The sequence below is a fragment of the Exophiala dermatitidis genome (genome assembly GCF_000230625.1).
Source record: "Exophiala dermatitidis NIH/UT8656 unplaced genomic scaffold supercont1.3, whole genome shotgun sequence".
In the NCBI taxonomy this organism is placed as follows: domain Eukaryota; kingdom Fungi; phylum Ascomycota; class Eurotiomycetes; order Chaetothyriales; family Herpotrichiellaceae; genus Exophiala; species Exophiala dermatitidis.
In genome coordinates this window covers 977,960-1,003,783 of record NW_008751648.1, presented here as the reverse complement: position 1 = coordinate 1,003,783, position 25,824 = coordinate 977,960, and the positions used below count along the sequence as shown (strand labels likewise).

General features: G+C 51.5%; 10 protein-coding genes across 13 annotated transcripts; 5 read left to right on the top strand and 5 right to left on the bottom strand.

Moving 5' to 3' along the window:
- Nucleotides 1-443: 443 nt before the first annotated feature.
- On the top strand, nucleotides 444-2,113 carry HMPREF1120_03359 (uncharacterized protein; the record flags this gene model as incomplete). Its single annotated transcript, XM_009157427.1, has 2 exons — nucleotides 444-833; nucleotides 881-2,113. 2 exons carry the CDS (start codon nucleotides 444-446, stop codon nucleotides 2,111-2,113), a joined length of 1,623 nt encoding a protein of 540 aa, XP_009155675.1.
- Nucleotides 2,114-2,823: 710 nt separating this feature from the next.
- Nucleotides 2,824-4,360, top strand: HMPREF1120_03358 (uncharacterized protein; the record flags this gene model as incomplete). The annotated part of the gene is made up of 6 exons (XM_009157426.1): nucleotides 2,824-2,941; nucleotides 2,998-3,034; nucleotides 3,092-3,188; nucleotides 3,244-3,997; nucleotides 4,050-4,212; nucleotides 4,267-4,360. The coding sequence occupies 6 exons, from the start codon at nucleotides 2,824-2,826 to the stop codon at nucleotides 4,358-4,360; spliced, it is 1,263 nt and encodes a 420-aa protein (XP_009155674.1).
- A 405-nt stretch (nucleotides 4,361-4,765) lies between these two features.
- On the top strand, nucleotides 4,766-5,991 carry HMPREF1120_03357 (pappalysin-1; the record flags this gene model as incomplete). Its single annotated transcript, XM_009157425.1, has 2 exons — nucleotides 4,766-5,654; nucleotides 5,750-5,991. 2 exons carry the CDS (start codon nucleotides 4,766-4,768, stop codon nucleotides 5,989-5,991), a joined length of 1,131 nt encoding a protein of 376 aa, XP_009155673.1.
- A 1,398-nt stretch (nucleotides 5,992-7,389) lies between these two features.
- On the bottom strand, nucleotides 7,390-8,124 carry HMPREF1120_03356 (uncharacterized protein; the record flags this gene model as incomplete). The annotated part of the gene is made up of 1 exon (XM_009157424.1): nucleotides 7,390-8,124. One exon carries the CDS (start codon nucleotides 8,122-8,124, stop codon nucleotides 7,390-7,392), a length of 735 nt encoding a protein of 244 aa, XP_009155672.1.
- Nucleotides 8,125-9,449: 1,325 nt separating this feature from the next.
- HMPREF1120_03355 (uncharacterized protein) lies at nucleotides 9,450-11,561 on the bottom strand (the record flags this gene model as incomplete). Its single annotated transcript, XM_009157423.1, has 5 exons — nucleotides 9,450-9,815; nucleotides 9,902-10,477; nucleotides 10,534-10,622; nucleotides 10,684-11,380; nucleotides 11,454-11,561. The coding sequence occupies 5 exons, from the start codon at nucleotides 11,559-11,561 to the stop codon at nucleotides 9,450-9,452; spliced, it is 1,836 nt and encodes a 611-aa protein (XP_009155671.1).
- Nucleotides 11,562-13,604: 2,043 nt separating this feature from the next.
- On the bottom strand, nucleotides 13,605-15,111 carry HMPREF1120_03354 (AP-1 complex subunit mu-1; the record flags this gene model as incomplete). The annotated part of the gene is made up of 4 exons (XM_009157422.1): nucleotides 13,605-13,688; nucleotides 13,739-14,833; nucleotides 14,891-15,019; nucleotides 15,073-15,111. 4 exons carry the CDS (start codon nucleotides 15,109-15,111, stop codon nucleotides 13,605-13,607), a joined length of 1,347 nt encoding a protein of 448 aa, XP_009155670.1.
- Nucleotides 15,112-15,313: 202 nt separating this feature from the next.
- HMPREF1120_03353 (uncharacterized protein) lies at nucleotides 15,314-17,426 on the bottom strand. The gene is made up of 3 exons (XM_009157421.1): nucleotides 16,231-17,426; nucleotides 15,941-16,179; nucleotides 15,314-15,886 (listed from the first exon to the last, which is right to left on the bottom strand). Exons 1-3 carry the CDS (start codon nucleotides 16,646-16,648, stop codon nucleotides 15,695-15,697), a joined length of 849 nt encoding a protein of 282 aa, XP_009155669.1. The 5' UTR covers nucleotides 16,649-17,426; the 3' UTR covers nucleotides 15,314-15,694.
- Nucleotides 16,950-20,148, top strand: HMPREF1120_03352. 4 transcript variants are annotated; one of them, XM_009157420.1, is made up of 4 exons: nucleotides 16,950-17,210; nucleotides 17,315-18,523; nucleotides 18,632-18,709; nucleotides 18,767-20,148. In XM_009157420.1, exons 2-3 carry the CDS (start codon nucleotides 17,867-17,869, stop codon nucleotides 18,686-18,688), a joined length of 714 nt encoding a protein of 237 aa, XP_009155668.1. In that variant the 5' UTR covers nucleotides 16,950-17,210; nucleotides 17,315-17,866; the 3' UTR covers nucleotides 18,689-18,709; nucleotides 18,767-20,148. The 4 variants fall into 4 exon arrangements, with proteins under 4 accessions (XP_009155668.1, XP_009155667.1, XP_009155666.1 ...); XM_009157419.1 differs by having other exon boundaries at nucleotides 16,950-18,523; nucleotides 18,632-18,704; XM_009157418.1 differs by having other exon boundaries at nucleotides 16,950-18,523.
- HMPREF1120_03351 (acid phosphatase) lies at nucleotides 19,895-23,175 on the bottom strand. Its single transcript, XM_009157416.1, has 2 exons — nucleotides 21,983-23,175; nucleotides 19,895-21,818 (listed from the first exon to the last, which is right to left on the bottom strand). Exon 2 carries the CDS (start codon nucleotides 21,795-21,797, stop codon nucleotides 20,286-20,288), a length of 1,512 nt encoding a protein of 503 aa, XP_009155664.1. The 5' UTR covers nucleotides 21,798-21,818; nucleotides 21,983-23,175; the 3' UTR covers nucleotides 19,895-20,285.
- Nucleotides 23,176-23,354: 179 nt separating this feature from the next.
- HMPREF1120_03350 (uncharacterized protein) lies at nucleotides 23,355-25,436 on the top strand. The gene has a single exon (XM_009157415.1). The coding sequence runs from the start codon at nucleotides 24,546-24,548 to the stop codon at nucleotides 25,371-25,373; it is 828 nt and encodes a 275-aa protein (XP_009155663.1). The 5' UTR covers nucleotides 23,355-24,545; the 3' UTR covers nucleotides 25,374-25,436.
- The last annotated feature ends 388 nt before the right edge of the window (nucleotides 25,437-25,824 follow it).

The window sequence follows — 25,824 nt, the reverse complement described above, 5'->3', positions numbered from 1 at the left end:
GGAGTTGAGGTTGCACAGCGGCCGGAAATTCGCTTGTCCCGATCCAGATCTAGCGGCACCTCAAATAGACTTAAATAGAGTAAGATGGAGGCTCCACCTATCACGAAGCTTGTTGTCGGCAGGTAACGGCAGACCGCCTTCCGCTCTGGATCTAGCGTCATGCTGCCGCGCAATATCGGCATTAATCTGCAATGGCGAATGTGGTGCTCTCCTCGTCAACTTGAATAGATACGACGCTGATTGTCCTGCAGTAAGAGACACAGAACCAATTCGGCATCCTTCCGGTTTACGAGCAACTACAGCTCTTGAATCAATTGCCCTTTCCCGACGCCTCGTTCAGCGAAAGAAATGGCGACGTCTGCCTCCTTACCCTGAATCTGGGCACCACTCTTGCGGAGACAGTAAAACAGGGTGAATCTCCCTGCAATTCCTCGTTGACGAGTATGACTTCCACCATGACTCAAGTTCCCGAACCGCGTACATTCACCCACCGATCTCTTTCACCTCATAAGCGTGCCAATGATGCCTCTCCTAACGAAAAATTCCCCTCTTTCGACGAACATCGCATCAACTTCCCCAACGGTCCCTCAGCGCTCGCAGACAGCCCTTCCGAGATCAGTCCGGGACAGCACCCCAATCTTGAGTTCAAATGGCCCGTAAGAAAAGCGAGCCAACGATTGCGCGACGCACGAAATTCTGGAGTCTACACTCATAGACCGAGGAGGAGTGTCAGCGATGCCATAAATAAATTCCGCACCCGGCAGGGAAGTGTCAGTGAAAATGCGCATGAGTTGGCAGAGGCATTGAAAGCACCAGTGTCTTACAAGCTCATTGTAAGTGATGGCGTCTTGAGCTGGTTGTACAAGTCTAACAGGAATAGGCACTCTGCATCATATGGTACATGACTTCTGCGCTCACAAACACATCCTCAAAGTCGATATTGAATGCATTGCCAAAGCCGGCCACACTCACAATTGTTCAATTCGCCTCGGTGTCGTTCTGGTGTTTAGTCCTTACAGGCTTATCCTCCACCTTCCCGTCCTTGAAGCGTGCGGTACCGGCTCTAAAGAACGGCCTGCGGCGACCGTCATGGGATGTCTTTTACACGGCATTCCCCCTGTCGATCTTTCAACTTCTGGGCCATCTGCTGAGCTCTTATGCTACCTCAAAAATCCCGGTTTCACTGGTCCATACAATCAAAGGCTTGTCTCCGTTGTTCACGGTCCTTGCCTACCGTGTTGTGTTCCGCATCCGGTACAAACGTGCGACATATCTGTCTCTGATTCCGCTTACACTTGGAGTCATGTTGGCCTGTTCTACAGATTTCTCTACCAACTTTTGGGGGATAGGCGCCTCTCTGGTGGCAGCCATAGTTTTCGTGTCCCAGAACATCTTTTCAAAGAAACTCTTCACGGAGGCAGCTCGTGCAGAGGCAGAAGGCCAAGCACATATGCCGCGAAAGTTGGACAAGCTCAATCTTTTGTGCTACTGCTCTGTTGGTGCATTTCTGCTCTCGGCCCCGGTTTGGCTCTACACCGAGGGATTTGAGCTTCTCCACAACATGTGGACTGCAGGCGCAGTGCCTCTTTCGGAAAAGAAGGGCGCCATGGATCATGGAGAACTCATGTTGGAATATGTGTTCAATGGGCTTTTCCACTTTTTCCAAAACATCATGGCGTTTGTGCTGCTTTCCATGTTGTCACCGGTCTCATATTCGGTGGCCTCCTTGATCAAACGTGTGTTTGTGATTGTTGGTGCTATCATCTGGTTCCGCAGTCCGACCACGGCAGCCCAGGTCGTTGGGATTGCCTTGACATGTCTAGGTCTCTATCTTTACGACCGGACCAGCATGGAGGACGCCGCAGAGAGGAGAACCAGAGCCGACCATTTCCGCCACAAAGCAGCTTTGTTACCTGTCACTGAGGTCCAGACTCCCGGCCTCAAGGACAGTTACGCTGTGCAGGATGACTACATGGCAGAGATCTCGGAATCGCACCCTAAGAGGGACGACAGCCGGCATCGTGCCCACGACAATGCTCCATCAGGTTGGCTTCCACCTGGGACTAAACAAGAGGACACATGGGAAGTGAAAGACCAGCAAGAAAAGAGATAGCCACTGTATCATCACTTGTAGCATAGCAATGGCGCTGGATTGGCCACTGAGAATTGAGTATGGCCACGATTGGAGTACTGAGATAGATTCTGTCCTGAATTTTTCCACCGATGTGACAAAATCACAACCACAGAGATGATTCCTACAATATGTTTTGTTTTAATAGGATTGTGGCGTCCGTCGGTAAGGAACTGTAGCATCATGGACCTCTTTTGTAGAGAGGATCGTAGCCAGCTCCAGCTACGGCGCACTTCTGATCTTGGATCATGTAGCAGAGGAGAAAGAGATTTGAGCAGGACTGCCACCCTGCCTCCTACAATAAATCATGTCCGTGAATGAGTTATGGAAAAAAAAAAGAAAGGAGGCAGAAAAAGATCGCGGACAAAAATATGAGATACAGAAAAAAGAGGCAGGAGGCTGTGACATGGCGCTAGACTCGGAATTGCCTAGTGCAGGATCTCAGGGAGTGGCCGGCATCCGGCGCATGCAATTGAATTGTACACGGCGGATGCTGGCCTTGGACGGGGACAGTGCTGAGCTGATGAATCGATGGCAACAACCGAATCGAAGAATACACTTTCTCGCCTCCTCAGGTAGTACTGTGCTTCTCATCTGAGTTCTATCTGCTGGCCAGCGCTCTTCTACGAGGCGCCAGTCCGCACTCCGCATCCTCCCTCCTCGTCTGTCCCGTCCACCATTAGTCGCCTACCATGTCGCAAACCCAGGTTGAACAACGCGCCGGCTCCGTTGGGCCTGCTGATTCAATCGAAGGGGAAGACCCCCATAACGAGCAGCCTGGCAAGAAGCAAAAGAGCAGACGCCCGGCGAGTGAGTCTGGCCGTCCATCGGTTGCCATGATTTGTGCTAATGCCCTGTCTGGACAGACACTGCGTTTCGCCAACAGAGGTTAAAGGCATGGCAGTATGTTCATCCATAAACCGTTACTATCCGTACTTTGAGGCTGACGACGTTTTCTAGGCCTATTCTCACTCCCAAAACCGTCCTCCCCATCTTCTTTGCCCTCGGAATCATCTTCGCTCCCATTGGCGGCCTGCTTTTATGGGCGAGTGCTAGTGTGAGAGAACACTGCCGTTTGGACTATAAGACATGTACTGAGTGTGCGATGACAGGTACAAGAATTGATCATCGACTACACCGACTGCAATTCCACCGCCACCTCCGAGTTCCAGCCTGTTCCCGACAGCAAAGTCTCCTCCTCATTCAAATCTGCTAATGGCACGGTGCGACCTCAATGGAGAAAGACGTTGAACACTACACACCCTCCGTACAGCGTCGAGATTGAGAATACTCCTGTCTGCACGCTTCAGTTCTCGATCCCCAACGACATCGGCCCCCCCGTCTACCTCTATTACCGACTCACCAACTTCTACCAAAATCACAGGAGATACGTCAAGTCGCTGGACACAGACCAACTCAAGGGCGATGCCCTGAGCAATAGCACCATCAAGGGGAGTTCGTGCAATCCTTTGAGGCTGGACCACAACGGCAAAGCGTACTACCCCTGCGGTTTGATTGCCAACTCCATCTTTAACGATACACTGAATTCCCCGGTCGCAGTGAACGCCGCCGGCGGCCAATCCAGCCAACAGTACCGTATGACCAACAAGAGTATCGCATGGAGCTCTGACGCGTCACTATACAAGAAAACAAAATACACCAATGATCAAGTTTCTCCGCCTCCAAATTGGCAAAGACGGTATCCGGATGGATATACAGATGAGAACCCGATTCCGGACCTGTCAGAATACGAAGAATTCCAGGTATGGATGAGAACGGCAGGCTTGCCAACTTTCAGCAAACTGGCATTACGGAACGATCAAGACACCATGACTGCTGGAATTTATCAAATGGACATATATGACTGTGAGTTGCGAGCGTGATTCTGCCGATCCGGCCGGTTTCTGACTCTGTAAAGTCTTCCCAGTTCAGCTTTATGACGGGACCAAAAGCATCTTGATCTCGACACGGACCGTGGTCGGCGGCAAGAACTCGTTTTTGGGGATTGCTTACGTGGTCGTCGGCGGGCTATGCATTGTGCTGGGGGTTCTTTTCACCGTTGCACATTTGATCAAGCCCAGGTAAGCTTTAATTCGAGACTTCGGTGTTATTGACAGGTAGCTGACATGAGGCAGAAAACTCGGGGATCACACTTACTTGTCCTGGAACAACGACACTCCAGCTACAGCCGTTTCGACCGGGCGGGAAGTTAGGCCGGGAGGGGCTTGATGACTCTATTGAGAATGCATGACTACCTGATTTTTAAACGTTGATGATGGGTTAGGGCTGGACTGTGATCGGCGTCGGCGTTTGTGCAGAAATCATTCGAGTCTTGGATGACTGGGGTGGCTCCAAAAGAATGGTCGAGCCTTGAAAGAAGTGGAATCTCATTGCTGCATTACATTTCATTCATGCACCGACAAGTCGGCCTGTCAGCCGCAGCGGTCCCATTCCACATTCCAATTCTGTGGCAACTTTTGTTTTGTGATGATTGACGTCTGTGCATTCGTTTTTGCCTGTTCATTTCTTTTGGAGTGGTCTTTGAACTCAAGATGATTGCTGCTTATCTTGATTCGCGTAGGTTGATACAGTTGCAATTATCTGAACGAAGAGTCTCTTTTTTGGGCTTGCAGCATGGGCCCTACCAACAGAACCCCGATTACTAGTATCCGTTCATTTGGCATCCTCCTCCTAACTCTAGGCGTGCTTCCATATTCGACCTTTGGTGCTGTCCCAAAATACAGACCGATCGAACGATCCTGCGGCGTCAGCGAGCCCTCGGCCGAACTATACGAGTCTCACCGCAGGCTTCAACACAACGAACCGTTAGATAACGACTTGTGGAATGCGACCAGCGTACAGCAGAGACATGCGGGAGGAGGAGCATTTCCACACGGAGATGATGGGCATCATCATCATCATCAAGGCCGTCAGGCCAGCAGTGGAAAGTCTCCACTATACACCATCGACACGTACATCCACATCGTCGCCGACACATCATCCTCAGTGTCATCATCACCCAATTATGTGTCCGACACCATGATCAGCAACCAATTCCGCTATTTGTCGGCAGCCTACGTCAACGCATCCATCGGCTTTCGTCTCATGGGAATCACCCGCACGACGAACGACACATGGGCATCCAACGGCGACGACGGGGCCATGAAACGCTCACTTCGACAAGGGACATATAGTTCTCTGAACATTTATTATCAGTCACTATTGCAGGCCGGACCAAATACGCCGGGAATACCTGCTGGCTCGACGCTTCTGGGGTTTTGTTCCCTCCCTGCGGCGGGGGTAGGTACGGCTACGCCGAGGGAGCTGTATGTGGCTGATGGATGTAATGTTTTGTCGGGGACGATGCCCGGAGGGAATGTTGCCGGGTATAATTTGGGTGGGACGACGGCGCATGAGGTCGGACATTGGAATGGGCTCCTGCATACTTTTAATGGGAATAGTTGCGACAGTGCGGATTATGGCGATTATGTGGCGGATACGCCGCAGGAGATGACGAGTACGAGTAAGTGTTGAGTCTGAGTGAATTGTTACGCATGATTGATTTGGTTTGGAATATTTACTGACATACCTACCCTGTCCTTTTTTCTTTGCAAACAGACAGATGTCCCGTCTACAAAGATAGCTGTCCACTCTCCGGCGTCCCTCCAGGCAGTTATACCGGAGGCGGTGGAGGCGGAGCGACGGCCCAAACAAATCCGTACGGTCCCCAGGGGTATAGTGGACCAGATCCGATCCACAATTTCATGGACTACAGCAGTGATGAATGTTATCAGGGGTTCACGCCGGGTCAGGGGGCGAGGATGTTGAATATTTGGCAGATTTATCGGGAGGGGTTGTGACATGATATACATACAGTACCTAAGGTAGGTAAGTGGCCCGGGGCAATCGGCCAAAAAGCGAGCGAATGGAATTGGATCTGGATTGTACGGCGATGAGGATAGAATGGAATGGCTGCTGTGGGTTGTTTGAATACCATGGATTAGACTGAATGAATGGATGAATGAAAGAGAGGACTATATGCTTGGATAGAAGAGAGGAAATGAGATGAGATGAGACCGTCTGGATAAAGTGGAAAGAACTGAAAATTAGTGTCCTCTGGCACTACATGCAGAGTATTCCAAGTGGAAACAAGCAATTGTCACTCAATCACGGTGCTTGCAACATTGCTCTTCTGGTGCCATTCAGGTTTGTCCTGCTTTGAACCAAGCCGGTGCTCATTCGTTTCAATCATGTTGGGTATTTGATAAACTTGAACCCAAGGCATCCATCAAGGCATCTCTCCTCAGTTGGAGTACCATCACGACCACCACCGACATAGCAGCGATTTGATCAAGCAGCAGCCAGTACTAGTACGTACCGTGCGGGGGTATAGAGCACGGCCAGGGAGTATACTGACATTGTCAAGGCGAACATGAGCATGCATCCGTCCATTGCGTCTTCATAGGCCTCGTGGTCAAGTTTCTCTTGACTATCGTGGCCACTGTTTCTAGCATACCTAGCAAAGGTATTCCATCCCCGACTGGACAAATCAACCTCCGTAGCTTGGAAGGAAATCTCGTGGATTGATGTTGGAATGTGAGGGCGGTAGATTCGCTGTCCCGTGGATGACATAGTACATGATGTGCACAGTTTGGTATATTCCAGCTTCGGAACGCATCTGACCACTGACAACCAGAGGTGTAACGTCTCGCGGCATCCAGCATGGCGTGCTCATGAATGAGAATGACCTCGAAACGTGTCTTCTTGTTGCAAACATCAAATTCAGGCGCGCGACATCATCCAGATGATAAGTGGCTGAGGTAAATCTTGAGTCCAACCCCCCTTGGAGCGGGACGGTCCTTGTGAGATCTCTGGCCAAGAATATGGATAGCCCTTCAACCTCGTCGGAGAGGGACGTGAGTATCTGGATTCGAAAAGTTCGATCTCATACCCTGATGAAGCGTTGTGCGGTGGCCCAGGAATGCCATAGATCAGAATTCCATGCTGTCTCAACCGAGCTCGGTCGACTCTCCCACTCCATACCGTAGTCAACCTTTGATGGTTTCATGGCTGCGACCACGTGGGGACAGACACCACCCTGAGGTACGCCAGGGATAAGAGTGAGTAAGAGCAGAGCATGATGACGGTGTTGCTTGGGCATCGTTTGAGCATGAGCACAATGTTGTCGACTCTCCTGTCTCCTGTCTCAACCTCATACCTCAACAGCCATCTTCAGTCCAATATATCTTGCTAGATACTCAAGGCTGGGTCTGATTCTCTCCTTGACCTCTTTCAACTCCGTCTTCAGCTTCACCTGCAGCTTCGCCATTTTCCACCTCCACATCATCCATAGTCGTATCCGCCGCTTGTGCCTCGTCACCACCACCAACACCCCTCTCCAAACCTTGGCAATTCTTCAACAACCAATTCGCACACTCCTTGGCCCCCTCATTCGCACTACACTCGCTCTCAACCACGGCATCACGCCCCGCAGCATTCACAATGCTTGGGTCTGCGCCCGCCGCCACAAGCGCCTTTACCACTTCCAAATGTCCATTTATTGCTGCCCAATGCAAGGGTGTGTTTCCACTGACGTTTTGGCGATTGATTAACGACGACGAAGACGACGACGATGTTAGTCGTTGTTGTTGTTCTTTTTGCTGCTTTTCCACCTCATTCTCACTCGACGTCTCCTGGATCAACGAAATCAAATACTCCACCACCTCAAAATTCCCATTCGCAGCCGGATAATGCAGCAGCGTCGACTGCGACCCAAGTCCGTCGGCGTCGACGTCAATCGCCGATGCGAGGATTGCGGCCGGCGAACATGAGTGTGACCGACATAGTGCGGAGATGAGGTCTCTGAGGCCTTCGAGCTCGCCCGTGCGCGAAAAATAGATTAGGTCTTCGACGGCGTCGGGGTCAAGGGAGATTGGTAACGTGGGATTGTTGTTGCTGTTGCTGTTGCTGTTGCTGTTGCTGGCGTTGGCCATGGTTGCGAAGGAGGTGATAGAGCAGAGCACAGCAGGAAAGATTGATTGAATCAAGTCGAGTCGAGAGGATTCAAGTTCGTATCAGCGCCGCTCTTGAAGAGGAAGTGAAAACGGCAGAGACGATGTTGGGCGGATTGATTTAGAGCCAGAGAACATGGATCTGGCACTTAGTTTGCTAGAAAAAGAAGGCCGGGTCGCTGTTCTTTTATATCGAACACCAATAATTGATCGAATCACAGCGTACAACGTTAGAGAACTTGAACTAGAAGGGTAAAGAAGATGATGCTCCGCGCAGTGAGTGTATCGTTTGTTCGTTGTTTGCGAACTTGAAGTCTTCAACTTTTTTTTCTCTGGTGACGTCTCCGATTTGTTTGGGGTGAACTTCAACTTTCTCCAAATTCGGATTCTTCAAGCTAGGCGCAGGAATTAAAGGTAAATGAATATTCGGAACTAACAGCTCCATGTCATTCATTTGAAACCAACTTGGAGCCGGCTGATTGTTCGACTCTACCTACAAAAATTGTACTCTATCTAGTTGTAGTAGTTGTATTCGGAGCACAGTACAGTATATGCGGCGGCCAAAAAAAGTACCTCGCCCCCCCGTTATCCATGTACACTTTATTTCAACACAATGTATATATACCCTACCATATGTATATGTATACTTCTCAAGCCTCATTCCGTATCAAACGTGACGTGTTCCAAGTTGTGCAAAGACGTCGCTCACGCTCTCTCCGCCGACGCGAGTCACATAAACAGGGACGAAACAAGATCTAGCTGGATGTCATACTATTGTCCGCTGGCGGCTTGCTCGATCGATTGAACATATCGCCACTAGATAGATATACCAGCTCAATCAGCCGACACGGTCCGGGTCGGGCCTGGGCACAGATCGTCTCTGTGAATTTCGTTCTACGACCCTTTTCTCCAGCCCAGGGTTGCAGTGGCGTGGCCGAATCAGGACATGCATGAGACAAAAAGCATCGCATGGACATTGGCGGAGAGAGGCACGTTCGGTTTGCATGTTCACCGAAGGAGTTGCCTATATGGTATAACACGCCCAATTCTCGCCTGATCCGTTCGTTATTGCTTGTTGCTTCTTAATCGGATCTCACTGCTCCTGAACTGCTTCGACCAGTGTGCCGTGAGTCGTCGGATCTGGTCGAGGTTGGGGTGTCAAACCAGCATACTTTGTCATATAAAGGCGTCGTGGAGAGATGAGCCCGCAAAGTATGGGTCCGACCGTCCAAACGAGAGCGAAGTTGCCACCGCATTGACTAGGTAGGGATGGCTGCGATGACTGCTCGAAGAATAATAGACGAAAATCATGCCGATGCCGGTGCCGACGTCTTGATCAATCCTCGGCATTCTGGAAACGTGTCAAAGATGGCGCTTTTAACCGTCCAGTTCTCCGGGACCAAGACATGACGGACAAAAGCATCAGTAAGAACAACATGTCCGGTGCCATCCAGGCGCTCCACGCACATGTCGAACTTGTACGGCCAGTTACAACTAATATTGCCGGCCAGCACGGGTAGGAAGTCGCGATATTGTCGACAAAGCGCGTCACGCATATGAGGAAAAGGACAGAACTCGACCGCAGCACTGTGTGGAATGCTCATTTGCATCGGGGTAGGTCGGTACAGTTCGGGAATGTCGTCGTAGTTGGCGGAGGAACATAAAATCATCCACTGAAACAAACAAACACAGAGTTAGTCAAATCAAGCCGTACACACAAGAAGAGCACCCGTAACCAACTAAACTTGGTCAAACTCACTCGAATCAGCGAAATAAACATAAAAGTCAACCCCAACCTTGCAGCAGGCTCCATTCCTTCCAGGCCAGAAGTGAGTTCGCATGCAAAGTAGCAGACGGAGTGAGGATCCGTCTCTCTTCGCGATCGAAACAAGAGGTCCACCATCGGTCGACGAGGGCCAAACACTTCATGTACGGAAGCGCCCTCGGACAGCATCGACCGCGCCAGGTCGAGGTAGCTGACGATCGCGCAGGCCATGGGCTCGTCGTCCAGCTCAATCTGCGGCAATGAGATGTGTCGTGCCATGTGGCGATTCGACGAGTCCGAGACGCGATGTTGACTCAGGAAAGATTCGTATGTTTGTGAATATGTTGCATGACTACTCGGTCGATTCGGTGTCGGCGTCGGCGTTGACGTCGACGTCGATGATACGGCTCGGGACGTTTTTGTGTCTGGAATGACATGGTCGGATGCACCGAAGAAAGTGGGAGGTGGAAATGCTTGTGATGCTGGTGTGGACACTGCTGATAACGGCCTCTTCCTATCCTGAGATGTCGGGCTGTCCAAGTCCCTGTTTGGGACATGAGATTCGCGCCTCTAATCAGAATGTATTAGCGTTGAGACCTGTCATGTCAGGGTAGGTAGCATTATACCACAAGGGTCGTAAAACTGGTACTGGTACTGGTACTGGTGCTAGGCTGCGACTCCTCTACCTGCCGCAACCGCAAAGCTGAAGGTGGATCTGGAGACTGTTTGTCAGCAGTGTTGGCCTTGGATGATGCACAACCCTTATTCCCACTCACGAGCGCCGACGAAATTTGTCACGGGCATCTTGTCTCTGACTTGGCTATACAGCCATTGCAGGACTTTGTCCAGTCCGATACCAGACTCAAAGCCGTCGGACGCAGTACCCGCGTCCGCAGAGAACCACTGGAATGGAGTCTGTCTCTCATAGGAATGAGAAATACCCTCGTGTTGCAACGGCCAATACTGTGAGCCCTCAACCATTGCCTCTCGCGGCGACTCCCATTCACGTGGTGACTGAACTTTTCTTCTTCGTGGTGGACTGTTACCATCGACGTATGGCCGCTGATTGCCTGCAGCGGGAGCTGCTCCTGCTCCAGACTTGTCCGACTTGGAGTCACACGAGGTCGCCCTGTCTTCCCGGCCATCTTCCATATACTGCTCGAGTTGCTGTTTGAGCTGCCAAACATGTCTCTCCACCTCTTCAGGGACAGGGGTGTGTGTTAAGCTCGTCAAGATAGAAGCAGCCAGAGAAGGTAAAGGCACATCCAAAGACACCTTCTCCAAGACGTCGATCAGCGCCGGCCCTCGGGAGAATTGCAGACATGTCCGCAGTCCATCAAGAATGCTTTTGTGATGGATTAATTCCTCCAGGCGCCGGCTTAAGGCTACCTTTCTGCGTCCGTCCAGGGTTTCATCAATCACACATCTTGTATTGAGGGAAACACAAGTTTCACATGGTGCAACCCCTGAACACTGTATTTCCGACAGTTAGAACCATCAAGGCCTTGTTCCTAGAAGCTGGATAGGGACTTGCTATTATCCATACCCTGATCTTGCGATTCTTGCACACGATACAGGCAACAGTTGCCCTCTGTCGGCTGGGCCCGATAACATGATCCGGGGGCTTGGGGGCGGTGACGCTTGGTCTTTCCATGACGAACGGTGAGACTGCATGCAAGGCTTAGTCGAAACTTAAGAACAGACTGGTTATGGACTGCGCTGGTTCATGTTGAAACGTGTGCACACCAATAGACCATGCCGGAAGCTGAGCATCTGGTTCTGACCATCCCATAATAAGATGAAGGAAATAGGAACGCGCTGGAATCAACCCATCGTATGCTCGGGAGTGATGCCCAAGTGTTGACATCGTGAACAGCTATCGCCGAAAGAAGCTTGTTTGAATCCGTCCTTCGCATCTGCATAAACGTGACAGGGTCGGTCCGATTTCACACGACTCTATAATTCGACGGCGGGATAAAGAGTCCATCCCGGAACAATTATCCAGTGCTCAGGAATACATACCCGGCTTCCAGAGGCATTCGTCGATCGCAGTACGTCGATCGTCTGGCCATGTCCAGCTCGCAGGGACCGGAACCCACTTCCTTCCGAGAATAGTCTCGCCATGGCAGGTCTCGACTCACCGTCGTTCAAGGTTGGGGCCGGACAGGGAGCTGCATGGCTCTTCCCCGTGTTCTCGCTGCCCGCTGTCCCTGGCGGTTGGCATCGGGCTCGGTGCCGACGGTCTGTTCTGCAGCCGTCGTCCAAGGGGCTGTAGGGGTTAGACGTGGGTAAATTGCCAGTGCCAGCCGTTGTCAAAGCAAACCACGACAGGGAAGAATCAGCTCTGCATCACTCTGGCAGAACCGGCCCAATGCATTTCACCGCAATTCTGGGCTGGGGACGAGAAATTCTTCGATCAGGCAATCTCTAGCGACGAGCATCCTCGTCGGCCCGCGCACTACTGGACGTCAAGGCGTAGATGTAAGTATCTCGATACCAGCATTCTAGAGCGGCATAGGATACGAGCAGCGGTGTGCAGCAGTTGGCGGCGTTGCTGTCGAAGAGGAATGGCATTGACCTTTCTTCTTCTGGCCTAGAGAACAAGGCGAGAAGCCACAAAGTCCGCAGCTAGTAGGAGCAGAGGGACACAACCCTGCCGTTGGGCCGTGTCCGGTACATGATACGAATCTGAGACCGGCAACCGACGAAGAATAGGCTCGGACATGCAATGCTGTCCTCGATTGTAAATTGAGGACTTCTGTCAAATCCTCGGTAGGATAATCGTAAGCCACATGCGTTGAGCACCTGGAGGACAGAGTGCTGCCTTCATTCGAACGTCGCTGGGCAGGCGTCGTCCTACAAGAGCAGTGGCGTGCCCTTTGTTCTTTGCGTTTTGATCTGCGTTCTGTGGGCCTCTGTGGGCATTTGACACATTTCTAGGAGGGCCGCGCTGTGGAAAAACTTTCCGCTGGTGAATGTGAAGACCTCAACCATAATGTCTGCTCACAGGTGGTGGCATTTTGATGGGCTGTCAAAACAGCGGCTAAAAATGAGCTCGAGGCTAGAATGTCGACGGCCGCTGATCACTCACGGTCAGTACGCTGGAATGCCCCGAGTACTGTGTTTCAGTTCAGTGAATCATATGGATATCCCTGGTCTCTATAATACCAATTCGTAGTGTTAAGATTGAAAATGAACGGTAGGGCTGCATAAGAATCAGGACAGAGCGAAATGCCAACTTCGGATGAGTTAGATGGTTGAACTGTCTACCTCTTGGGGCCTACGCACTGGTGCAGAAACGTCAAATCGAACTGCTTGTCCGGGGTGATGCTTGAAGGCTGCGCTCCGGACGCTTTGCACGCTTGATATGCCCTTGCGATCACGATCGAAGCACCGCCGTGGTTTCGTCGAGAATTTCAGACTGTCTGCGGCATCCTAAGCTGCAGGCCTTGCCCGTTATGGAGCGCGATCACCCTGCCCCAAGTGCTTTTGCCGCGTCTGTGAGGATGCGGGTTTGAAAAGCTAGCAACCAATGCACCGCAAGGCGGAGCGGTAGGAATGTGTGCCCTGCTATGGAGGAGTAGTGATCGTGCGACTTAAAGATAGCAGCAGCGACAGACAAAATGCTTCGGCTCGGCGTTATAAGTCGTACATGACGTATTTTGTTGCAGGACATCTGCACTGAGGATTTGGGACTTCATCCTTGTACATCTGGCATCCGGACCGCAATGTCGCCTGATTGCGTGATATATCGTACCCATGGTAAGGACGGATATTGTAACTGCAACGTATTAGTGCATTATAATTCATGAGGTTTACGCCAGGACTTACCTTGGGCTCGATGATTTTCAGGTAGCGAACTTGGATGCCGCTGGTGGTGAAGTAAGGAATTTCGAACTTGACGTTGATCGGCCGCTTGCCTTTGCCTTCACCCACGATACCCCCCATACTGCCTCCGAAGCCACCAGTCATGCCACCACCCCGTTCATCGTCCCCCTTGACACTCGGGAGTCCAAGTTCCGCACGCATCAAGAACTCCTTGCCGCCACCGAACTGCTTGATCTTCCACACAATGGCTGATTTCTCGGGCGCATAATGTACAGACCCAATGTTTGTGCGGAATCGCGGCGTATCGGCATCGTCAGGCACAGGAATGATGATCTCGACGTTGTTGGCCGTAGATCTCCTTTTGAACTGGGCCTTGGCCTTGAGCATGTATTCGATTCGCGATCCGGAATGTGATTCCACCACGCACTCCACCCAGATTAATGGCTTGACGGCGGTGTTAAGGCGGTAGCTCATCAATTCGAACTCTCCATCAGGAGGGATGAAACTGATCGTCCGGTCGTTCTCGAATCTGGACAGTCGCACACACTGATGAAATTTAACGTCTTCCATCTCCACCGCCTTTCCTCTCGTTGTCCGTCCCGTGGTCTCAAACATGACCTTGTCATTCAAGCCAAGCCGCAACTCAGGCATTCCCGAGAGATAACATTTCATCTTGATCGCGCCCAAGATTTCGGACCTGAGCACGTTGCCGGACGACGATACCAGCAAGTTGAGTGATTCAATAACGTCAAGGAACACCTCGTTCTTTCGATATCTAATTCCCTCGCTTCTCCATGACACGGCGTTGGTCACGGCTATGGGTGGTCGCGCCTGGACCTCGAGCTTGTGCGACTCTTGCGTAATGTACTCTTGAAGGATCTTAGACTCGGTTGTTTGGGGGTAGCCAAAGTCCATCATCTCGTCCAACAATTCGTAGATGACGACAAAGTTGTCCCGTATCGACTCCTCTTCAAGTTCTTTGAAGTATTCTGTGAAGACCTCCACAATCTTATGAAGGAATAGGAGGATTTCGGCGGCATTGGTGTTTCTTTTAGTCAAGGCAAGAAGGTAGAGGTTATTATGGCGGATGTAAAGGTACTATTGGCATGTGAGTCTTCCAGGGGGTCACTGTATTTCTGGCGCTGCGGCACTAACATTGATGCCCTCGTCCGAGAAACAAGGGGGAACAGCTGATGATTCTTCTTCGGCTTCGGAGAGTAGCATGGGAAATTTCTCAACTGCGGACATGGGAATATCTCCTCGATAGTTGCGGGCAAGAAGGGTCTACAGGCGCGTCAGTCTGGCACATGTGTTATCCCGCAACTGACAACACCCACCTTGCCCTTTAAGTCGAGGAAGAAAACGGCTGAGGCCATGGTGTCAAGCACAAGGCAACGAGTGTACCAGAAAGGGACCGGATAGGAAATGGGACTGTTGTCGCGGTATCAAGAGTATTACCGCATTGTGATGGAGTGCCGCACTTGGGAGTCTGTTGGATGCAAGTGTCGCGGTTGCGGGTGTTGTTGGTCTAGTAGAGCGATGCCACGGTTGGTGCCTTACGCTGTACATTATTGTACGGTGAGTCTGAGACGCTAAGGCGCAATTCATCACGTGCTTGAGATTTTACAGTGGAGATCCCACGTGATGAGAATTAACCTATATTTTGACACTCTAAAAATTTCCAGCTTTTTCCCTCTTCCACCAACGCGTCCAACAGACAGTGCAATGCAGCATTTTCCCAGACCGTGGCATTTTGTCGCGGTTCTGCGGTTTACTCGATTGCCAGCCTTTGCGATTCAGAGACGCGGAGACCAAATCTCCCAGGTGCCATAAGAGCTGGCTGAGCACTCAACTCATTTCATGATCAAAATTGCTCAGGCGGTGTCAGAGGCCCCAAACATTATTTGTAGTGTACACGATCATAAGGCTATTGTGATAGGAACAAATGAACCTGTGGCGTTATATCTGCGAGGGTTCTGCAATCTCCCCTCTGGGCTTCCAATCTCTCTTCAGTCCCAGAGGAATAAGCACTCTTTCTTTCGCTATGCGGTTTGCGACCGCGCCGCCTTGCTCCAAAGCCAGCGCCCCGATGATTGCAAGAACTGCTTGTGCGTATACGAGGTCTGCGCCAGATGCCTGTAGGCGTTCGGGCTACAAGAGTCAGTAACCTCTATTCCCGCCGCAGTAGAGTGCTTCAACACTTACATCTTTGGGATGCCACCGTATCACTTCCGGTAGACCGTACTGGGTTGCTATATTTGCCAGTTGCTTGTGATGTGTGAACCATTCGTGGGCTCCTCCAACCAGGCATTCTGCAGACTCGATTGCAGGATGCCGGAACGGTTCGCGACCGTGAGGATCTTTGTCTTTGTCTTTCAAAAATATCGCGGCATCCGATACACTGAGCAGGCCCAATGAGCACTGGAGCTCAAGTATTCGTTTCCCTGCGGCAATAATTAGCCCTGGTATTGTAATCATCCAACAAAAACCCATACCGAAGAAGGCGAGACGATCATTGAATCCTCGACGCCCATGGTCAAAACTCTTGCTCGTGACCGCGAGCCATTTCGTCTCTTCTGACAATAGCTTATCCCCTCCTCGGCCGAGGAACTTCACATATACGTCGTCGAGTTTCCGTTGGTCGGTATTGATCTGGATTGTCTTCACCCCTTGTCGTGGTGGGCTCGCACGGACAGGAGCTTTCATGGCAGGGGGTGTCTGCGACCACCGTGGAGGTAACTCTGAATCCACCTCCATCTCTGAGAAGTGACTCGTGGCCGTGGAAACATGTCGACATTGGCGCAGGACTTTTCGGCTAACAGGTCGAACGTTTGCACAGTCGCATCTTGATCGTCTGGCAGGTCGCAAGAGGTCGAGGATGATTCGAGAGGGAGTAATTGCGGCGGACGACATTGCCAGAGGATACGCCGTAGCGCTGGTAGAACCTAGAAATTCCCTCCAGAGGCCCTAAGAATTTCGGCGACCGAACAACTTGTTTCAAGGCAGGGCACTCCAAGTCGTAGGTGACAATTGAAAAAGTGCCGGGACTGCATATAGAAATCCGGCCTGGAGTTTGTAGTACGCGAAATCCACCTGCGGGAAAGTCGGACCAGGAACAATACTCCGCCTTACAAATGTACGGCGGAGTAGAAGAAATGCGCTGCGATATGGTGATAACTTGAACTAAAGGCCCGTTTGTTCGTATTGCCCGCGACGGCTTTCCAGGTACTGTATTGCATGTCCCATGGATCCTACTAGTAAAGCACCTGGCGCACATGCAAATTTTCTCTTCAATGAGGTCGAGATCGACTCTCCGTGATCTGTGCAGCGTCCTACTAAATCGGGCTCTACCTCAGTCGGCGCCCCCGATCTTTTCAGTCCGTCCTCGGCCGGAGTTTGCTTCCGGGCTGTTGATACGGCATCTTCCAGATTGGCCCAAAGCCATCAGCCTGACGGCAGTGTACGATGTGAAAATGTAACTCCTCGAATCAGGCATGTTTGATTTTGGTGCTTTGTCCAATGGCTGCGCAGAGAACGTTGTCCTTGATTTGACTGACCAACTGGCCGACCCTCTTGAAGAGTTACCAACATTGAACACTTTACTCCGGTATTAGTAGCAGAGCAACTGTTGGGAGGTTTCCTGCCTTGGCCCCATAGCCAAATTGTTCGGTCATCATTGGCTCCCTTCTCCGTCATAGGGGAACAAGCCGGAAGCAAGGCCCCCCTAAAACAACTTGAATCGAGTAACAGTTCTCTCGTTCTCAACTACTAACGAGCCAGAATCAGTACCTGTCGGCCTTGAAACCTTCTGCTATGTCAAAGGCATATATTAAACTGTTATGATACAAGCAAAGGTTCGGGAATCGTACGACGGCCGGGTGGAGATGATGGCCAGGCTGTCATGGCGAGACACCAGCAGCCCTACTAACACACACCTACTGCTGGGATGGATATGCCTTCCGGTGGGTAACTGCGTGTTCTAGTGGATGCTCCGAACTCTGGACCATGGACCTACAGTATATATTTCCACCTTCGGTCTGTCTCGGGTCTCTACCATGCTATTCCCCAGCAACCGCATTTCACAGGCGTTGATTGCCCCGGGCATCCGAATCAACATACACGACACTGGGAATGATCCCTACCACGACATGCCCGCCTGCGAGCGACGACAGTAGTATTGGCAATCGCCACCCACGGCCCATCCTACCCAACCCCCATGATACCTCTACTTCGACCGTGTCAGCACATGGGCTACCGTTACCAAAATCATCTCATCGTCAAAGGAAAAATGTGGCTGTTGCCTGTGACCAATGCAAATTACGCCGGGTTAAATGTGACGGCCACCACCCGTGCACTCGATGCATTGAGAAGCAAAAGGCGTGCAGCTATGAGCAAGCCGACGATCGCCGACGCCATCGAGGCTCCTCTGATGAGGCACAAGCTCTGACGGAACAAATCAACAGGTACCGACAGTTCATTCGAACCTTGCGCTTGGCCTCACCTGAGAGTGCTGTCCGTATCCTGCACCACCTAAACTCGTTTCCCGGGTGGGTCACTGATGAAGCACTCCTGTGCAGTGCTTTGCAATTCGCCGAGTCTTTGCAAGTGCCCCCGCCAACGCCGGAAAGTGCTTTACACAGCCCTGCCTCGTCTTCCACACGTCCAGGACCGGCGCGTATAGCTGTGGAAGGACTCCTGTCCTCCTCGCCCGGAGGACCGCAAAACAATACGGCGCTGAACGGTCTCGTTAGCGAGGAAGTCAACGACCGGCAAGGCTTCAGACAGTTGGTAAGCAACCATGCTTTCTTTTCCTTCTCTTCACGCAGGCCTCGATACTGAATGCGTCTGCATGATCCTTGATTTGTGCCCCGCGACTGACATTCTTATGATGCTTAGCAATCCACGGAATCCCTGGGCTATGCAGCGCCTGGTCTGGTTGAGAGCAAAGCGTGAGCTCCCTACCATATTAGTATGGCATGTTCGGCAGCCGCTGACCTTGTCGGTTACCGATCTGCTAACATGTCTGGCCAGATTTGACGGTCCAACAACTTGCGTGGAGTCTACATCTTGTGAATCGAGCCGATCATCCTTCTTCAATCACGTATCCAAAAGTCCCGAAAACCAGGTGCAGTCGCCAGCCATGTCCTGGTGGTATACGCCAGGGACCACATGTTATAAACGAGCAGCCTCCTGGCTGCAATCAGACCTGGAGGCCGCGGCACGTCTGCAGCCAAAGAGACCTGCTGATCCAACGTCCCCGAGATCCTGACTTCGATGAAGTCTTGAACTGATACATCAGCTTTGCTTCTGTTCGCCAATAGTTGTGCTCGGAATTTGTTGATAACTGGCGACGAATAACGGCCCTACCTTTCAACAGCGCCAATCAACAGTGCCGAAGACAACATACAGTGCGGAGGTCCCGGATCAAAGGGATTGGTTTGATTGCCCGACAAGGCATGGACCTGGAGATCCCACAATCGGGTGTCTGCAAGGGTCTGCAGTTTGAGGGTTTCATACACTGAATCACAGTTCCAGCCCCCTGGGCTCCGGATGAACAAGCCGGGAAGTTCAACTACCAGGTCTCCAGGTTATGGCCCGAAAACGTGACAGGCTTCGGTCATTGGTTTCATCTGCCGACCGCTTTACTGAGCGAAGGGCGCGAGGATAATAACACAAAAGATCGAACGGCACGCATATGGTCGAATTGCATTGGCAAGTAAAGCATGGTCTAAACGTGGTCATGCGGGCTTTCGGAATGTTGGCCATGACAAGGCCGTGGTCGTTTTGATATGCGACTGACTAGGTGCTCGAGTTACCTGAACAGCGAAGGGCACAGTGTCACATGAACTTTGAAGCTCGATCTCCAAACTTATCGCGGCAGGGGATGGTTTTTTCCCACTGGGGATCTGTGTAACTATATTATCTGCTTCTTTACAGGAAGGCGGGGGGCCAATGGAGCCTTTTCGCCGAAACATCCATGTCATTTCGAGCATTTATCTACAATATGCGCATGAAGGAGGGCTATGCTACCGCAGGGTCCCACGACAAACTTGAAGGAGACGCTACGCCGGAGGTAGCGCCCAACTCGCTAGTGTCGATGCGCCACGCCACCAGCAACCAGTTGAATCATTGTCCGACATAACTTGATATTTAGCTGGCTTGGAGAGAGTGAAATCTTTGACGAGCCTCGTAAAGGGACGAGACCTGGCCTACCTAGGAATCATATCAGAAAATGTACTCGATATCGCAAGCACCTCGTCTACTCGAATGCTCTGTTCCGATGTATGGCCCGTCGAGGGTCTAGATCAGAAAAGGTAGCTTTTTTGCATGCTATGGATTATGTACTCGTTGATAAGCATAGATCCCGGTCATAGGTATATATATCCCTCCAAGCACCAATAAGAAATAACTGCATTATATCTTCATCTGTATGGGTCCAGCCGTACTAGGTAGTAGTAGTTAGGACATCCAGAAGCGTTCAGTTTCATGCGGGCTTCTCTGGAGGCATGTTGACCTCATATCACACAGACGGAATATCATGTCAGTGTCATCATGCCTTCGAAGCTCCTCCAACCGGACCTGCTGCTGCAGAAGCGGATGTCGCGCCGTCTGGACCGGCAGCACCGCGAGCGGCAAGACGTTTCTTGCTGACGAGTCGGTACCCACCGACGGCAATCACCAGGAGTTCAAGACCCAAAATGACCGCGAGAGTGACCATGGCACCAATGACACCAGCAACGGCCTTTGAGACTCCGCCACTGCCACTGCCATTGCCATTGGCGCTTTGAGAGGACGAAGCAGAGGAGCTGCTATTAGTGTTGCTGCTCTCACCCAAAGCCTCAGCAGAGCATTCACCAGTCGAGTTTCCACACGCCGAACACCAATCCTTCTGACTCTTAATACGGAACTTATCCATGCCAGCGACAAAGTCGGTCCAGTGGAGCGGGGACTGGTTGCCGCCAAAAAGAGGATACTCCACCGGTTCGCTGATATTGCTAGCGGTGCCATTGTGAAACAGAAATCTCACAGAAATATCGTTTGTGGTTGGGTAATTGTTGTTATCCACCGTGGCATTAGTGACGAGTTCCCAGACCAACGTGGACGCATAGTCCGGAACACCGAAGAAATCCGAATTTGCGACCGTCAAATTGGCCAGACCGAAAAAGGACATCATGCCGGCGTAGGCGCCGAACTGGACATTGAGCTGTTTGGACTTTCCGCTGGCGGCAATAGTCGAGTTCAAAGCCTGCACGACCTCGTTGGCTATGATGGCGCCCGTGATGGCGCGGACGGGTTCGGACTCGTTATATGCCAGTCCCCACTCGTGCTGGTCGGCCAGGGTGCGCAGTTGGAAAAACACGCCGTCGGTCAACAGGTCGGCGTTGGGGAAGTTGGCGGACGAGTTGTGGATCGATGCCACGTTCAACAGGTCAAAAATGGTGTATGCGTTCTTGAAGCTCGTTTGTGACGCAGTGAAAGTCCGGTTGATCATGGGTGTGAGCCCGTTGTAAAAGTCTTGGGTTCGCGATAGGGTTTCCAAGTACTCGGCGCTGTTGAAGTATTTGTTGGAGCTGATCTGGGCGTTGGCGCAATTGGTTGCGCCCTGCAGCCAGGCCGCGTTCTCGCTGTTGGCGCCCGTTTCAACGGTTTGCAGGGGGATCAGCTGGTATCCGTTCAGCGGTGCTGATACCACGGTCCCGTTGCGGAGTGTGTTGCTGCCCAGATCAGATCCAACTGGTGGGTAGAGGCCCTGAAGGAACCCCATGGCCGAGTTTTGTAGGACTGTGTCCGATGGGGCTGACGCCGTGATTTGTGATTGTTTCACTAGGTCCGAGTTCAGCCCGTGGATCCGTCGGCTCGCGCTGCTCGACACATATCGGCTTCGAAAGTATGTCCCGGATGTATATACTTCTTGGTATCCCAGGTCTGTCAGGTTCGTCGGCGGTGTGCTTTTTGCGGTTCGGTCGCCGTGCCGCGAGAATATGTAGACTCCCAGCACTGTCTCGGCCGCCAGCGTAGTCGAAGCCAGAGAGGCCAGTAGGGCGATGTTTGCGTAATGCATTCCTTCACACGGGCGTGTTGTCTGTTGCGTTGGATGTCAGCAGGAAGGTCAGAAAGTCATTGGCAATAGGCAGAGAGAGAAAAATCGCATGGCAGAAGTTATGCTCTCTGAGGCCGAGTCTAACTGCGATGCGATGCGATGCGCTCGGCTCATCAACGCCATCATTGGGGTAGAATGTGACTCACCTTAGGTATCTATGCCGATGTTACAGTATACTCTCACTGTGTAACACAGTGGTGATGTCCACAGACTTGAGCACCGGGACAGAGGCAGACAATCGCTGACTTTTGGACTTGCGCAAAGGGACAGCAGCTGGACGGGAGTTGAAGATAGCCCAACGTGAAGTCAGATACCGTCGTATCTTCGGCGCCCTCGGGCTCTTATCAATCGATTGATGGCGAACATTGCTCTTTGCACTTTTGACTGGATCTGGCTCCGATTGCCGGGACCACATCGATGCGCGGGGATGGCCGAGGCGAGGGGCACAAAGTGGAGGGGCCCGAAGCTGATTGCCGTTGAGGCTGAAAAGATTTCGCAGTCTGCCAGCGGTCACGATTCGCTGCGGCTCCCACCATCCGCGCCGCATACCGCGCTTTGAGCTGTTCGTTTTGACACCCGGTAAAACGTTTCTAGACGGCGATGCTATCGTCTGAGAAAAATACCTTTATTGTGAGCGTCATGAACCCGTAAAAGCTGCAGCGGCCTGTGAGGGATTGATACTTCGGCATTTAATCGTGGAATCTAGGGTATAGTTGTACTTCGCCTGTGATCGCGCGTAAGTCGAGTCGATCCTTGGGATCCAGAACGGTATCATCAGCGGATAGACCCAGTCCCACAGCTCCGCTGATAGCATAGCACAGCATGAGTCAACAAGTCAACTGCTCTACAACTTGTAATCGACAGTCAACCTCCCCGCGGACATCCTCAACAGTGCTGGCAGTTGAGCTTCTCTTCTTCCCTCGAAAGCTGCGTATTAGTAACCGTCAGCCAGATATTGCCATTCCATGTTCTGAGCCCGGTTGACAGTGTCGTCTGCCAGTGGCACTTTGATGCCAATTATGCTCGTTGAAGAAAGTCCCTGGCCATTATAGGTATTCTCCACCTGTGCGAAGAAGAGGCGTCTGTCTTTTTAGGGGACCAGAGAACGAAGACCAAGAGCTGCATCGTACAGAAGGATTAACAGATCCATTCGAATATGGCTACACCAGCGACGCCCTCATGGATAAGTTTAGCTTTGCTGATTAGACTGGCGTTTCTTGCCTTAGTATCAATTGACATTATCCCATGATTTGACATGATTTGACATGATTAGAAACACTCTCCCCTCGCCTTTATGCTTGCAGTTGCAACATCAAAGAGCAATGTAGTCCTATTAGTAGCACAAGATCAAGATTGTACATCGTTGTGATAGTCGGCGAGGTGGAAGTCCCGACACTTTGCTGATATAATCTGATAATCTCCTTTCAGGCTAGCGTGGACCTTCTCATTCTGACCGCGCTTCAAGTTGAACGTTCAACTTCCACTTTATCATAGTTACATCTTTATCTTTATCCGACGCGGTGCCCTTGATCAGCTCTGGTTCACCATGCTTCTGTCAACCATCAGTATAGGGAGAAGACCCGACCTGACAGAGTGCTCTGCGGTAAGAGCTTACACTCTCTACTGCGTCTGCGCTTCGTCCCATGAACATGGGGACAAGGCAAACTATCCAGACAAACCATGAGTGACCAGTGCTTGTCCCCAGCTCTCTTTGTCGCACCTGGCCCGATATGGAGCTTATCTATCTCTTTTCCCCGGCGAAGACACGCCAGTGCTAATTGCTCGAATATCGCGATATATATACATTTGAGAATGTCCTGCCTTGGAGCAAATCCCTGGAGCAGCCTTATGCAAGAGCAGCTAAAGGTATAGAAAAGGTTGCCGGCTTGATCTATGCTGCCGCAATACTACCCCTGGGCTGCTGACTGCACATGATGTTTCGGGATGGGTAAGGAAGGTTCCTGTTCTTATACTTTACAATACTCTATCTGCCAAGAGCTTCCCACTCTAGCCTTACAAGGCTATATGCGACGAAGTGTATTAACACTATATTGTTCTCTACTCCAAGACGGACACTGTCGCGTGTCTATACATGTGCAGATATTAACCTTGGGGTCCTTGATGGGAGCATCCTGCGGCTGGTGCTTAATATGTCCCTTTCCTCTCCCGTGAAGACCTGCGTGTCTTCCAGCGATGTCATGGACGTCTCTTCCACCAAGGGTGAGTGCCTTTGGACTGAATTACACCACCACGGCGCGAGAGCACTTGGACAGGCAGCGATCCACTCTATCAAACTGCAAATAGCCACCACAATGGTCTGTTGCTGTGCGGCTGCGCTTTTTAGTCCTCTGTGAACAATACCACAACAGTGACATCAACCGCAATCACATTCGTCTCACACTTCTCCCTCTTCTCCCAGGCACCGATGATCCAGATTCACTTGATTCACTTGAACAGGTTCTATTCATCCATTCTTTCGGCCACTCTTCTTCCCGAGGGCTTGAAATACTCGTTCAATGAACCCAACCCACAACAGCGAGTCCATTCTCGAAGCGAATCAAGCAAGGCAAAGCAAGGATCTCTCTTCTCTTCTCCATCTCTTGCCTCTGCTTCTCCTTGATCTCCTACCTCTGCTTCTCCTCCATCTTCTCTGCAATCGAGCCAGACTCAGCCCCATAACTCCTTATCTCTTGACCACTCCATCGCAAGATGTCGCCAGACAAGTCGACTCAGACCGAGATCGCCATGACCTGCGCAACCTGCGACACCACCGACGGAGGACATCATGGTTCAGATCTATCCACCAAACCAGAGGACCGATCTCAGGACACCAAGGGTTTCGAGGCCACTACAACTAATCCTGCTACTGCGTCGGCTGCGCAAGACCAAGGAGTGACTGAACAGACTGCGCGAGTTGATTCTCCCACCCTTCCTGAATCTCCTACCCTTCCCTCCTTCGATCTCGACCTCCTTCGACCCCAGACAAATGAAGCCACAGATTCAGCGACATCAGAGACCAACACCAACACAGTCACTCCCTATCACTACGACAGTGACAGCGATGACATCAACGACACCAACACCCCAGTCCTGCTTCGAGACCCTCAAACCGTCACCCTCGCCATCACCATTCAAGTCCGCGCAAAGTCACACCAAACCATCACGCCGCAGGCATCAACCGAGTCATCGTCGTCGTCCTCCTTCACCTTCACCACCTCTGCGAGCAACTGTACCAGCCTAATGTCACTCCGCGATCTTCTCGTCGCAAAAAATTCACAGTCTCGATCCTTCCTGTCGCTCCACCTACTTAATGCCGCCGAAAACAACAGCTTGAACCTCGACCAACTCGTCCAAGACCTGGACCGAGCGACATTCAAGCTCGAAGAAGATGGCCACGTGGCCACCATGAACATGACACCCGCAAGGGTGGATCGGTCCCGTGCGTTCCCGGCCGCCGAGTACGAGGCGTGGTTCTGGCGCAACGTGCGCCGGGGCCACAAGGCCTCGTACGGTGTCCAGGTCAATGTTTTGCTTTAGAGCATGAGATTTGGGAACAGCGGGATCCGTGAGCCGAAAGAAAATGACATGAATTTGACCTAACTTGATTCCTCTGTGATCTCATTTGTTGTGTCTGTCTTGTGTCTTTCAGGTTTCCGCTTCTCTTGCTCTTGATTTGGGCACTACCTGTCGAAAGAACCGACCGTGATATACTATTCTGTGACCATCCCTTAATCAACGTACTGTATATCTCCGTTCTCATCCAGGTCGGTGAACCTCAATTCGTCACAGCGTACGCCCACGTTACTGAACCTGTCCCTTCTTATCCAGGTTAGGTGACCTGAGTCAACGTACTCTACATGTCCGTTCTCATCTAGGTCGGTAGCTAGGTGACCTGGAGTAGTAGCCACAGTGTACACCCGCATACCATTACTACTGTCCATATCCCTTATTATCCAGGTCGGTAGCTAGGCAACCTAAATCGTCACGG

Coding starts and splice junctions, on each gene's coding strand:
- HMPREF1120_03352 (XM_009157420.1), top strand. CDS start 17,867: ATGATCCCTACCACGACATGCCCGCCTGCGAGCGACGACAGTAGTATT. Junction 18,524..18,631: donor GGCAAGGCTTCAGACAGTTG/GTAAGCAACCAT, acceptor TATGATGCTTAG/CAATCCACGGAATCCCTGGG.
- HMPREF1120_03350 (XM_009157415.1), top strand. CDS start 24,546: ATGTCGCCAGACAAGTCGACTCAGACCGAGATCGCCATGACCTGCGCA.
- HMPREF1120_03353 (XM_009157421.1), bottom strand. CDS start 16,648: ATGTCGTCCGCCGCAATTACTCCCTCTCGAATCATCCTCGACCTCTTG. Junction 16,180..16,230: donor TGATCGTCTCGCCTTCTTCG/GTATGGGTTTTT, acceptor TTATTGCCGCAG/GGAAACGAATACTTGAGCTC. Junction 15,887..15,940: donor TACGGTGGCATCCCAAAGAT/GTAAGTGTTGAA, acceptor TGACTCTTGTAG/CCCGAACGCCTACAGGCATC.
- HMPREF1120_03351 (XM_009157416.1), bottom strand. CDS start 21,797: ATGCATTACGCAAACATCGCCCTACTGGCCTCTCTGGCTTCGACTACG.